Raw genomic sequence first — 14,108 nt, forward strand, 5'->3', positions numbered from 1 at the left:
ATGAAAATGCTATATAGACATTCATGAGGTTAGATAACAGGTTCCCCAAAGATAGCATATCAGCGACATTTCATGTTTTTTTTGCGCATCATTTTGCACCTTTTCATTTGAAGACAATTACATGTTACGAAAAGCACAACAGTAAGTCCACTTGGCTTCATAGAATTTATAATTTCCTACAAAACTTGGATAATGAAATATACATTCAGATATTCAGTTGCATGTGGAATACAGATTTATAAAATGTATTTCAAATAACCATAAATATATATATATATATATATATATATATATATATATATATATATATATATATATCAATTGATTGGTGATTTGGTACTTTAAAAAATAAAAGTCCTCCTTCTGTGATTGCCCTGCTGTATTGCACTTGCTGGTGATGTTGGACTGGGTTTACTTTGGAGGAGAAAGGTGTCTCTTCAGTATTGGAGAGACATTCGCTGTTGCAGCCCTGGGCTCGTTTCAAAATTGTCCCTTTGCTCTCTCCGTACGGACTCTCCATGTGCCGTGTCGGTGGACCAGTGCCACATGTCTAGCTGCTCACTGCAAGCTCCCTTTCAAGACATCGCTACGATCCAGGCAATCTTGCTGCAGAAAAATACACAGAATGACATTAGGACACCTCTGAGGAAATCCCCCCTTGACACAGTGACATTTGGAAAGGAAAAAAAAAAAGAAGACAAAAACAGACGTACAGGTCTCCATTTCCTTCTCACAGATGTAGCTTATGAGATCTTCACAGAAGAAATCATTCCACAACCCTTCATGGATGAGCCCCGCACAGTCTTCTCCCATTTCATGTCCATGGCCCCAGTCGTCAGGCTGACCAGGCTTCCACTTCCTGCAGGCAAACAACAGGGGGCGATCACACTTTAGATTTACAGTATTTATTCTAAGAGTCTGGTGGAAGCCCACAGTGCTGGAAAAGACAATAAACTGCAGCAGGAATTGAAGTTGGATCATCTGATATGATATAATATGATATGATATGAAGTATGGCCATCTTAAAAGATAGCCTACAACTTTGAATAGGAAATTCCAGTATCTCCCCTCTGGACGGAGGCTAATGGTCCCTGGTTGTAGAACTACAAGATTTAAAAACTGTTTTGTCCCAGCGGCAATCACTCTGTTAAACAAACTGTAGAATTACTTGCACACAACGCACAAGCACTTTGGTCATTTACTAGCTGTAGAATTTCTGCATATAACTGCACAAGTCAATGTCGTCATGTACTGTTTTTTATCCATGTTCTACAGTCTGTTTTATATGTTTTAATGTTTTGTGTGTTGCATGTTACGTGGTGGTCTACAAAGTTTTAAGGATGTCCTGCCTCTTGGACTATAAACCTAGTTTACCTATGGGTACCAATACAGTAACCTGAACCTGATCTGATTTCTTTTGATTTGTTTGGCTGTTTGGAGTGGAGATCTTTGAGGTTAACTAGGCTTTTATGACATATTGCTGTGTTCAGAATCTATTCAGTGTTGGTTTGATGAATTTCATTATTGTGTCTTTATCCTTTATGTGCAGCTTTGTAAGCTTTAATGTTAGCCTAAATGTTGGATTTTTGCTCTTGTTGCAAGAGAGTGCACCGCTCTGATTGGCTGCTCTGAATGTGAAAGTATTTGTTTTGTTTGAATGGGCAGCTGGGATAGAGGAGTTGAGCTTTGCATGCTTTGCATTTCAAAGCAATCAGAAAATATCACAAGAATTTGCATGTTTATTTGGTGTTGTTGAGTGTAAGTGAAAACCTACCGCTTGTAATTATTATGATTGGAAAGCAGTGTTTTGCACAGCTCTGAAACAGAATATCTATCAGAGAAACAGCACCTACGTCCATACAGGATAAGATGTTCCCTATGATGGAGGTATTTTCTGATTTAATACTGACGCGAAAGCAGGTTCAGTCCCATCCAGCCAGCGCCAAACGTTTTCCTCCTCCCTGTCGGTAAGACCCATCCAGAAGTAGCCCTTTCCAAAAGTCTGCTTCTTCAGCCATTTCTGAGATCACAAGAGGACAGAAAAAGTCCCAACTGAGAAGTTACCTCACACATTACAGAGCAAGGGCGACCTTCCCTTCCAGTACATATTGATTTTAGTGGATTTCATTCTTTACATGCTAAAGATACAATCATGAATAGGCACCTGTTCCTCCATATCGTTGATGATCAGCAATGAAGCAGACGTTGATTCGCAGGTTGCCTTTGCGTCATCGAAACTGTGAAGGTCCTTAGAGAAAAAGTAGCACTTGTCTCTGTAGTTCACCCACTCAAAAGGGCATCCTGTAAAACAGTGTCAAAAACTATACTAAATAGTATTCATTATAAAAGAATTGACATTTTGGGAAATTATTTGCTTTCTTGCCAAGAAAATGATACTACTGTCATATTTGTGTGGATTTTGTTACCTTTGGATAGAGCCAGGCTAGCTTTTCCCCCCGGTTTTCAGACTTTATGCTAAGCTAAGCTAACCAGCTGCTGGCTCTAGCCTAACATTTACCGGACAGACATTAGTGGTATCAATTATCTAACTATCATCTACTCTATCATTCTCTCAGCAAGAAAGTGAATACGCTATTTCACAAAACGTAAAACTATTTTTTATAGTAATAGAGTAATATTGTATTATTTTTCTGGAATGATAAAAACAAATGCCATCGTGGGAATATTCTAGTTGAGTAATGTACATTGATGCTTGCTGATTAAGTTCAATACTTCCGGATCTCGTAAATTGATTCTAGCAAAGTGTTGAAATGTAAAACTGCAACAGAAACGTTAAAACTGGTGATAAGACTCAAAGTCGTACCTGGGGCCCAGAGTGTAGGAGCTACTGCCTCATCCTGCAGAGACACAGGGCCCAAAGGAATTAACGGAGCCCGGATTGGAATCCCTGGTTGTCCCGGTGGTCCTGGTGGCCCCGGGGGCCCCACTGGTCCCAGCAGTCCCCTTGGCCCTTGCTCACCAGCTGGTCCCATTGCGCCTCTGATACCTGGTGGGCCCTGTGCCCCCTGAGGACCAGGCTGTCCGTCTCTTCCAGGCAGACCGGCAGTACCTGGCTCTCCCTTAGCTCCAGGAGGTCCGGCCCTTCCTCCTGACCCTCGGGAGCCCTTGGATCCGGGGCTGCCAGATACGCCTGGCAGGCCTTTTAACCCTGGCAGACCTGATGGTCCGGGGAAACCCTGCTCTCCTCTGGGTCCTCGTATCCCTGGACCACCATTTTCCCCTTTCTCTCCCTTCTGGCCAGGCTGACCAGATGGTCCCTGAGGTCCCTTGTCCCCCCTTGGTCCTCTGGGACCAGGGGGACCTGAAAAATGGGACAAACTGTAAGCTAGTGGAAGTATTTTAAAAAGAATAGCGCCACATTGACAAAAAGTGTTAGATGAGAAGATTGACACCAAAGCTTATATTATAGTATTGATCTTCTCATCTAACTAAAGTCTTTAACTTTAAAACAAACATTTAATTAGTACAACACTGCATCCCTCACCCTGTAAAATAGTGAAATTGGTTATTAGTTGGGAGTGCTTGTTGTCCACCAGCTTCATCTCCTCCATGACAATAGAGAGGCTGGTGACCTCCTTGTCCACCCGTGCTGCCAGCTCTTCCTGCTGGGACCTCAGACCGGCTGCATCTGTCCTCACGTCTGTCACGCTGCTGTTGAGGTTCAGCAAGAAGTCCGAGTGACGGCCGACGGTCTCGGAACACGTGCGCAAGTCGTTCAGGTTGAGGTTGATGGCGCCCAGGAGCTGCGTGGTGAAGCTGATGTTGCCGGTCACGCGGTCCATGCTCTGCTCCGACTCATCCAGCCGCACCTCCAGCCGGTCAAACTTGGTGGACGTGAGGTTACCGAAGTCCCTCTGCTGGTCCATAATCTCCCTCAGGGTCTGGTCGTGAGCATCAGCCAGGCTGCTGGTGTTCTGGAGCTGGTTGGCCATGAAAGCCAGCTGTGATCCCACCTCCTCCAGGCTGTCGTTGTTGACTTTTGCAAGAGTCGAGGTGTTACTGGCCATGACCTGCAGGTTTTCCACCTTATTACGAAGCCACTCGGTATCAGAGTGCGCCTGCCGGGCCTTCTGCTCGAGGCTCTGAAAGTCATTGCGCATTTTCTGGATGGCCTGGCTGGTGTCATCCACTGAGCGCTGCAGAACGGCGATGAGGCCTCTCTGCTGGGCCTGTGTGAAGTTCAGGCTGCTGATGCTGAGCAGCGCCTGGTCCTGAAATTTCACCTGCTGCTGGAGTTCTCTCTGCAGCCGGGCTGTGTCGTCCTGCAGACCCCCAATGGTGCCGCCATAAGACTGCAGGGTGCCATTCACAGAGTGCAAGGTGGCTGTGTTGCTATCCAGCAGTCCCTGAATGGAGCCCTGGCTTTTCTGAATGTCTGAGCCAATGTTCTGCAGCTGACTCAGCTTAACTTGATCGCTGTGGATGCGTTCCTCCACTGCTGAAAGCTGCCTCTGGAGAGTCCAGATGTTGTTCTTAAATGTCTGGATCTCTGTGGTGGTATTCTCCGACTTCTCCCCTGCTTGATCATCTGATGATGGAGATTTGTACAATAAATCACAAAAATATTTCAGGCCCTCACTGTAGCTTTTACTTCAATTTAAACCCAGATACTTACCGAGCTTTTTCAAATCAGTCTCAACAGCCATTATCTTTCCTCCATAGTTTGCAATACCTTCAGACACACTGTCAACTCTTTGCACCACTGGAAGAAAAACAGGACAGGTAGGACAAAGGTTAATGTCATAGTCTCATCACAGGCTCTGTCCTTTATTAACAGACCAGAATTGCCTGCAACCACAGACATCATATATAAAAGGGATCAGAAAGGAAACCACTGACAGATACTATAAGAGATGTGTCTACATGTCTTGTAGGCATGTAATAATGCTGGACTCGATTAATGTAATCTCTTGGGATAGGACGGATTTAGAGTGTGACAGAAGGAAGCGAGACACAGAAAAAGCAGAATTTGGAGTTGGACTGGAATTAAATTTTGGGTGAGAGACAAAGAGAAAGGTAGGCACTGCGAAAGAGACAGGAGGAGGGAGGAAGAAACATTGATTCAGCAATGATGGAGTGGGTGGTCAATGACAGACACAGAGGTTGGAGGTACATGGGGAGACACTGGCGAGGGCCCTAGGGGACAGGAAGTGACCGGGGGGGGTCTTCAGTAAACAGGCGGATCAAAGACAGCCCAGAGTAGACAGACGCTGTGGCAGGGAGGCTCTTCACGCCCCCACAGGCGACACCATCGTTCATTTCCTCTGGAATGTGTCTGGGATTCCAGGGAATCAGCCCACTTCTACCACCAGCTTCGCCAGGGGGACACATCCTCTAACTAGGAACTGCATGGGCTCCTCTGATGGGAAGCTGCACCCCAGCTGTTTGGTCCCAACAGTTAAGACAACAGTCCAGTCACAAGGCTTTCAAATCACCAGAAAGACAAGATGAGCTTCTTCAAATCCATCCATCCCTCCAAATGAAGAAGCAGGTAGAGCCTTTTATTTATGGCCCAATTAGCACAAATATTGGCCTTAATTTCCACTAGTTTATATCCCATCTATATAGAACTTATAAAAAAACAAGACATTTTGGGGAATATGCTTATTTGCTTTTTTGCTGAGTTAGATGAGAAGATTGTTACCTCTCTCATGTCTATCTGTTAAGTATGAAGCTACCACCAGCCTCTGGCTAGCTTAAGTTAGCAAAACTGGAAACAAGGAGAAAGAGCTAGCCTGTCTCTGTCCAAAGGTAACAAAGTCAGCCTACCAGCACTTCTAAAGCTCCTTAATTAACACGTTATATCACAACAATTCCTTTAGGTTTCAATACTTCAAAAGTAATAGAAAATGATTATTTAGTTTGCAGACTGCAAATAGAAAAGATCTTTTACTGTTTGACAAGAAATGTTTCACACATCAAATGAAATGGGACACATTTCCAGACACAGAACGTACAGTTGCAGAGTACAAAGACACTTTGACTTCACATTCACAGACCAAACCATAGGCTACATCTAGGACACATTGCTTCTTTCACTGACACTCACACGTGCACTAGCCTGGAAACTGAAACTAACACAAGCGGACTCCCAAACACAGACATTTCTGGGCCTTTTCCACATGTTCTGTTTGTGAACTGGCCTTCTGGAAGATTCATTGCATCATGCTGTGGCAAAATTAACCATAAAACACACATGCGAAGAAGTTGAAATTGCAACAGGGCTGCAGAGGAAAAGCATTATTTTGGCAGAAACCCTATAGGTCTATGTGTTATAAAAATGAGCTGGTTTGTACCCAGTTTGAACTCTTTCCAGCGCTTGTGTGAGTGGTTCTTAAAACCGCCCAGGTTGTCTTGTAAAATCCAGCTTCCTTATACATATGAAGTCAGAAATAGTAAAAATACTTATGAAGCGACTGAAATGTAAACTCCATGCTTTGGTTATTTTATATTTTAGCCACAGGGCAATCTCAAAACTCCATGTACAACTGAAAGTACAACTGTTAGGACAGAGGAGTAAATGCTTGACATCGAATGAAGTGGAAATGCATCTACACATAAACCTGTGGCTTTCATTAATACTACTGGTGGTGGTTGTACCTGCAGCCTGAAAGGTAACCTGCAGGCAGTACTCAGGACTGGATAGTATCTGCAAACTCCTCTGCGGGTATTTTACTAATTCTTAAGCAAAATGTTAAATAATTAACTGTTATTTAACTTTAAATCCTTCTAATAGCCAGTGCTGCAGTACATTTGTCTAAGAATATGGATAGTACACCCGAGGGACTCATTTAATGTGTTCAGAAAGACTGCTGAAAGAAATGTTCAGTGAGAGATTGCACAGTCACAGTCACAGAAGCTAGTAGAACAGCAGCTGGCCAGAAGAAGTCAGGGCTTCTTCAGGTGTCCTGAAAGAGTGTGAGTGTAATGGGACCACAAGCAGGAAAAAAACAAATATATCTCCCAGTGAGGTACGGTGTGTTTACGTCTTGTTTTTTACTTTTGTGATAAAAAACATTCAACAGTTTGACTGTTAAATGCTAAAGCATAATGTAACAGTAGCACAAGTAGAGAAGAGTCACAAAGTCAGAAACTTACACAGCAACTAAAGTTTGCTAACATTAGCCGCTATAAGCTACTGGTCATACCAGACCAAGAGAATAAAAGGACATTCACATAGGAAGTTAAGTAAAATGCACAGGTTATGTCCTCCTCCAGTCTCTTTTCTTACTGTCTTTAGGGAAAACTAGCGGGATTTAAATCCTCCAGAGTCCAAAGAATGACCTCATCATGCTTTTGGTCGTGTCAATCAAGACAACAGGCTGTAGGAGAGAGAGGACACTGAATCCAGGCCAAACCTCTAAGGTTAAATTGCATCAAAACAAAAGAGTCACATAGAGGACGTTTCTGTGGGTCCATGATGGAGGACAGAGAGAAGTACACATGTTAAGTGCATAGAGCACTCTGGGTCTCACTACATAACCATCTGGAGCTAGGAGTGTGTTTAGCCTGAGCTGTGGTTCCCTTGACGGAGCACTGCTTCAGTGCCAGTAAAAACCCAATTTTAGTGGGTTCTGCTGGAGTTGCTCTGAGTTCACTCACTGCTCATCTGGGATCAATTAGGCCTGCATGAAAAAATGCACTATGGAACAAGTAGGGATAACTGAGCTCAGCGAGTAAGGGGACATCATTGTTTTTTGCACTCAAGACGCACAGATAACCCCTGAACATGTTAACTTTCACAAACCTTAACCGTAACATAAGGAGGGGACATACGTAGTCGCATATTGGAGCGTTTAGCACAATTATAGCAGGAACATGCATAGTTCAATTCTTCGAAAGACCGTTTACCCGACCTGGAAAAAATGTGAAAAAGCCAAACAGGACGTTCAGCTCCACAAAGCCTGAAGGCCCTTCCCGGAGGAGTGAGCTTTGGAGGTGTTCATAAAATAAACTGAGAGAAGGTTGTGGAGTGGAGACAGAAAGCACAGAGAGAGGGGTCGGTGTTGAAACTTAAAGGGTCTGTGCACTGAAATAACAACAAAATATGCATTTTCTGTCTTCACCTCAATACAATGGAGTTAAATGAAAATCAGTGTCCCAGTTACGGGACGTTGTGAACTGTTTTTTTCTACTGAATAAATAGTCCATATAAAAATAGTGAGGATAGAATGAGGTCTGTGGAAAGATGCTGTTGATGAATTCAATGAATGAAAATTTAACTCCATTGTATTGAGCCAGCAACTGAAACCGATAGATAGTTATCTCAAAACCTGGACAAATAATACCCAAACTATGGTATATGCACGGCTACATACCACTCCCATTCAAAGAATAGTTCAACATTTGAGGAAAAACACTTATTCGCTTTCTTACCAAGCGTTAGATGAGAAGATTGATACCACTTTCATGTCTGTAAGCTAAATACTGTATAAAGCCACAGCCAGTAGCCAGTTAGCTTAGCTTAGCATAAAGACTAGATACAGGGAGAAACAGGAAGAAACAGCTAGCCAAAGGTAACAGAATCTGCATACCACCACCTCTAAAGTTCACTAATTAACATTTTGAAGTATTAATAACAAGTGCTGAACAATTTTCTCAGGGGTCAGGGGTAGTAACTTTCTGGAGCCTTGTCGTCACTATGATGTTGCCAGGCAACCACTGGAGATTAAAAACATTTTCAACTTTAGAGGTGCTGGTAATCTTGTTACCCTTAGACAGAGCCAGGCTAACTGATTCCCTCTGCTTCCAGTATTTGTGCTAAGCTAAGATAACCAGCTGCTGGCTGTAGCTTCATATTTAACGTACAGACAAACCACATGAGAGTGGTGTCTCCCAAAGTGTGGAACTGTTTCTTTAAGTAAGATTGTTTCGGAAATAATTTTTTGGGTGAATTGACCCAGTATCTGTATGTATAAGTGATTTCAGAGAAAAAGACTGCAGCTTTTTTCTTATAGGTGTGGTGGTCCTCTCCTCATATTTTCCATTACTGATCTATTGCCTTTCAATAATGAAAAGAAAACGTTGCCAAAGAAGATTCATGTCATGCTAGGGCACACAGAAGGCCACTCTGGTAATGATGACCTCTCTCACACCTACACACACACACACACACACTCAGTGTCATCAAACAGAAAAGCTCTTATTTCTTGGCAGCATGAAAAGAAACCAAAAGATATGTTTGGACGCCCGCTCTCTCAGCACACTGTAAGCAAATCATTTCAACATTTTAGAAATCGAATTGCATCACCAAAGTGATGTTTAAAAATGTTTGTCATCCTATAATTGTACCCATCAGTTCACAGTGATGGAAGAGAGTGTAGAGTGTAGTTCACTGGCCGTCTTACCTTTATATCCAAGCACAGCAACAGCGATGGTGAGGAGAGTACACAGCACATAGAGCAGAGCTATGGAGGTCTTCAGCGCCCATTCATTCTTACACTTAGTGCACTGGGTGCCCTCCTGGATCCCTGTGTAAAAAGAAAGACCGCATGATCCAATACATTTTTTTTCTGGAGCAGAGGGGTCTAAAAAAAGGACATGCTGGGTAGAGTTTGGTGTTAGCTCGGGACTCTCCGTGTCCAGGAGTCCCACATCTGGACAAACAGCCCTGGAGTCTACATTTAAGAGTCTAGCAGTTCCCTTAGGGCCCGGGTGGTGAAGGGGCAGGGGACACAAAAACAGTCCCCCCCACTGATTTGTTTACACTCAGCAACATGCTTATTTTCCTTCACTCAGCCTTCACTCAGCAAACTTCCTCTTTTTCAGTTGATGTCTGTTTTGTATGCACAAAGACTTCAGACTTCATGAGTTTTACACGAGAAGCACTGAAAGTAAACCACGCGTGTTGTACTTTTGTTTAACATTAAATGCTGCCTCTGTGTGAATCTGCACTTTTCCAGTTCTCTTCTTGCAGCTTCAGTTGACTTTGGAGTCAAACTTTAGCTGGTGGGGACACTTGTGAAATATTTCTTTCCGAGGATGTCTTTCCTGACAGATGAGTGGCGAGATCCACAGCGCTGACGGGAACACAGCTGCGTTTTATTTTCAATTCAGGAAGTGTGTGGAAAGGTTGGGGGGGAGGGGGTTGGTTTTCATGCACCTGGAATGAAACTCACTTTACAATCACAATATGAAGGAATAGCTCTTATTCAACATGGCAGCACAAAGAGTGCAATACATGACTATCACCATGTGAAAGCCAGTCAATTACAAGGGCATTATTCATCAACCAGTAAAGAGCCAGGACCATTTAGCGCCAAACATTTCACCACACATCTAGTTTTATACATGAGGTAATACTTCAATAAATTAAAAATGCAGCATTGATTGGCTCGTCAGGGGTCTCGATGGGAGTTTAGATGCCAAAGTTAACAACTTGATTCGTTCTTATGGGTGTTAAGGGATTGTTAATGATCACCGAGTGTTAGACCTCAGTTAAACACCAAGTCCAGCTGGAAGGGAGGCCTCCTCAGCGTCCGGCCAACCGGAGAGAACACGAGATTTACGGTAAAAAGCGTGGGCAAGTTTTAACTGAGTTAAAAAGGGTTTTAAATTTAATCCTTCCATGGTTTTGATTCCAACTCAAATGACACCACCACCAAAACAGAGACCTACTTTACTTCATCTGCCTAAAGCTGCTGCTGTGCAAGCTTAATGCAGGTACAAATGAAGAAATTACAGAAATGAAAAAATAATCACCATTACATATTATTTTTCCACCAGAGTTCTAAGGAATCAGTATTAAGATGGTTTTGTTATTTATGTTGAAAAAAAAATACAATTGGCCAATATATGGTCATTTCATAGTAAATATAAAAAATATTGATTACAGCAGCTTCAAACTTAGAAAAGGGTTTTAATTAGTGCTGTCAGTTAAACGTGTTATTAACGGCGTTAACGCAAACCCATTTTAACAGCGTCAATTTTTTTATCGCGAGATTAACGTTCTTTTTGGTCAAGCAAACTTTGTAGTTTTTTTTCACATGCTGTTGCAACAACTAGTAACGTTAGAAAAACTACACCACCACACCGGATCTAGGTAGACCGGAAACAAAACAACAGGCATGCCGCACACACTTGTTTGGGCTTTCGAGCCGGCCAAAGAGTAGTAGGCTAACGTTACGTTTTGAGTTGATGGCGAGCGCGAGACGCCGAAATGGATGCCAATAAGATTTACTTTTAAAAAGTTGTCAAGGGGGACAGTAGTTTCACGCATACACAGCCTGTACGACACGGAGAAAGCAGCCCAACTGGAACTGCTGCAGAGTGCTGCAAACTCTGTCTCATTAACCGGTGATCACTGGACGTCAGTGAGTAATCAAAATTATTTAGCAGTTACTGCACACTATATTGACTATGTATATCAGCATACGGTTTTAGGACTGTGTTGTTTGTATTGTTTTTTTGACTGTCATTTGGGACATTGTCCACCCCCTCTTCTGTCCAGGAGAATTGTTACATTCCTTATTAGAAAAACGTAAAGGTTACAAATGTCCTGCTGTGGCATCCGGTTTTTGGACCATTTTGTTTGTACTGTATAAGCAAAGTGTTAGTATTACATCTCAGTTAGGTTAGGTACTTGGAGGAATTGTGCAATAATGACAGATTCACACATTTTTCTTTGGTTTACAGTAAATAAATAATAAACAATTACAAATCTTAAAGTCAAGTTCATAAAGTAATTTTCTTTGCATTCATTTGATTCCCAATTAAGATACACTGGCAAGAATGGTTTTCCATTGTTAATATGTACTTAAAAACTGTTCTGAAATGCAAAATAATAGAATTTTATTCATGTGATAAAACATGCGATTAATCGTGATTAACTATAGAAATGTGGCGATTAATCATGATTAAAAAAATTAATCGTTTGACAGCCCTAGTTTTAATGTAATGCTTCCACATATTAGACTCTTTTCAAACACAGTTGACACCAGTGCCTCTCAGGCCAAATACTTTCTCCAATTCTTTACTTTTTTTTTGCCTGAAGCTGCACTAAAAAATGTGTTTGTGTTTAATAAATCTTAGAGCATGACATCTTTACATAAACTATATCCACTATTCGTGATGTTTGGCCATTTCTTGCCAAGATCTTCACATTAGCAAAGCAAGAATTATGTGGGACCAACAAAATGTTAACAAAGGTGGAGAGAGAGAGGAAATGAGAGTCAGGAGAAAATGATCTTTGTGGTGTGTTGTCTGCTTATGTATTGTACCACACACACCTGAGAGTGAACTTAGCTTTTAGAGCCCTAAAACATGGCTGATGCGCATTTCTTAATCATGTAAAGAGCCTCAACGGGCTCCTTAAAATGTATTACCAAGTGTGTATACATAAAAGACATTTGTCTCAGCTCCAGCTCTGGGTGTGTGGAGCCAGTTACTAAGCACAAAGCGGCTAACAGCTGTGTATGAGGAGTCACCAAAGTCTTCCCTCGCCACCGGTTTAACTGTAAGCAGAGAAGTGCACTCTGGGAATACAGCCACGATAAATGATTGCATTTCTGAATCATTCATGACTGCTAACATGTTTGGAGTGTCAGCCCATGCATGCTTCCACAAAAAAGCAAGCATATCAGTTCATCAGTTCATAGTAATCAAAGCACTGCTGCCCAAATTTGCTGTTCCAATCCAAACAGGCTGACAGTGTTTACAAATCTGCTGCACTGAAATGATACCAAATAACTTTGTAAGGGTATAAACTATTCCACAGGCAAAAGGCTTTTCCATTTCAGTGCTCATTGACTGGTGATCTTCAGATGCTCAGTGGAGAAGTGGAGAATTTTGCACTGGCTGTCAAACATGGAGGACACCTGACATAACACAAAACACATGGCCAACAACACAATAACAAAGAGAGAGAGATTTCAGTTTCACAGCTCCTCTATGAGCACACAGACATCAGATGGAGCAGCTGTAATCTCTACAATCCCCGAGTGTCGACACACCAGTGGGCTGTCCGAGGCTTTATCAGGGGTTGCGACCTGCTTGCTGTTCATTTCCCAGTGGGTCACTTCCTGGATGAGCAGGACAAATAAGGAGACGAGACAGATGCTGGACTGGAATGCTGAGTGAGGCTTTAGGATAATATTGGTGTGTTCTTGGTTTTACATTATGTGCCAATCATTTGTGTTTCCTATCTCTGTTGTTCCTTGTGATGTCTCTAAATACACGTACAGCATCCGCATAAAGAAGATATCAGGGCTTGTTTGCCATTCATTTATTGTTCGCAATCACTTTCAATTTCAAAATAGATTTTAACTGGCTGGTGTTGAGTGGGTTAATATCAGTGGCTACATTATTTGGGCGGGGTTTACAAAAACACTAATTAAAGCTCAATTCATACTGGATTTTTGATATTGATATCTGGGAGTTTACAAAATCCAATAACACTATATCTGTCGACAGTTAAAACATAAACACGGAACACAGACACAACAATCTAGGATCCCTCAGATATAATTTTTCAAGAATTGCGACCGAGATACATAGTGAAAGTCAACAGTTACATGACCTCAAACTAAATGTCTTGTTACTTACCGGCCAACATACTGTATATAAGCTGATATTGGCCGATAATGCAATAGGCCGATCGGTATAGCGCTACTACTAATCAAACAATACGAGTTTCAGTATTGAAACTGAAAAGTTTGAATAAGAGTATGACTCATATCAACCATATGATGCCAGCTTTCTGTACTTGAAACGTCTGGAAACATTTTGGTCGGTACCAAAAACGTATTGAGGTTTAATAACTAGCATTAGTTAGTTAGTTATGCTAGATTCTGCCACATACCTACAGGGGGAGAGATAAAAGGCATCCAAGGTGTTACAGTTATACTGGGCTCAATTGGGTTGAAAAGTAACTGTTTAGTTTACGTGTTTCAACAGCATTTAAATGATGACATTTCAATGAGAAGCAGGTCCTAATTACACGTTAAAAGGTAGTCATTGAAGTCCTGTTAAAACAATGTTTATATGTAAGTATAGACGATCTATAGCTCACTTTTTCACCAAATTTAGCTCAGTTTGAACTTGGTCTATTTTACCCTGCAAATAACCACAGCCATGCTTACATGGGATGT

General features: G+C 42.0%; 1 protein-coding gene across 2 annotated transcripts in view; it reads right to left on the reverse strand.

Moving 5' to 3' along the window:
* Positions 1-302: 302 nt before the first annotated feature.
* LOC144537310 (collectin-12-like) overlaps positions 303-14,108 on the reverse strand; it is a 33,681-nt gene continuing 19,875 nt past the window's right edge. For both annotated transcript variants that reach the window (XM_078280945.1, XM_078280946.1), the window contains 8 exons: positions 9,369-9,491; positions 4,637-4,723; positions 3,506-4,549; positions 2,825-3,322; positions 2,165-2,301; positions 1,911-2,020; positions 714-859; positions 303-606 (listed from right to left, as the gene is read on the reverse strand). In XM_078280945.1, the coding sequence (XP_078137071.1) occupies positions 587-606; positions 714-859; positions 1,911-2,020; positions 2,165-2,301; positions 2,825-3,322; positions 3,506-4,549; positions 4,637-4,723; positions 9,369-9,491 (2,165 nt within the window). In that variant the 3' untranslated portion in view covers positions 303-586. The remainder of the gene's footprint in view (positions 607-713; positions 860-1,910; positions 2,021-2,164; positions 2,302-2,824; positions 3,323-3,505; positions 4,550-4,636; positions 4,724-9,368; positions 9,492-14,108) is intronic.

The sequence above is a fragment of the Sander vitreus genome, chromosome 22 (assembly GCF_031162955.1).
Source record: "Sander vitreus isolate 19-12246 chromosome 22, sanVit1, whole genome shotgun sequence".
NCBI classification, from domain to species: domain Eukaryota; kingdom Metazoa; phylum Chordata; class Actinopteri; order Perciformes; family Percidae; genus Sander; species Sander vitreus.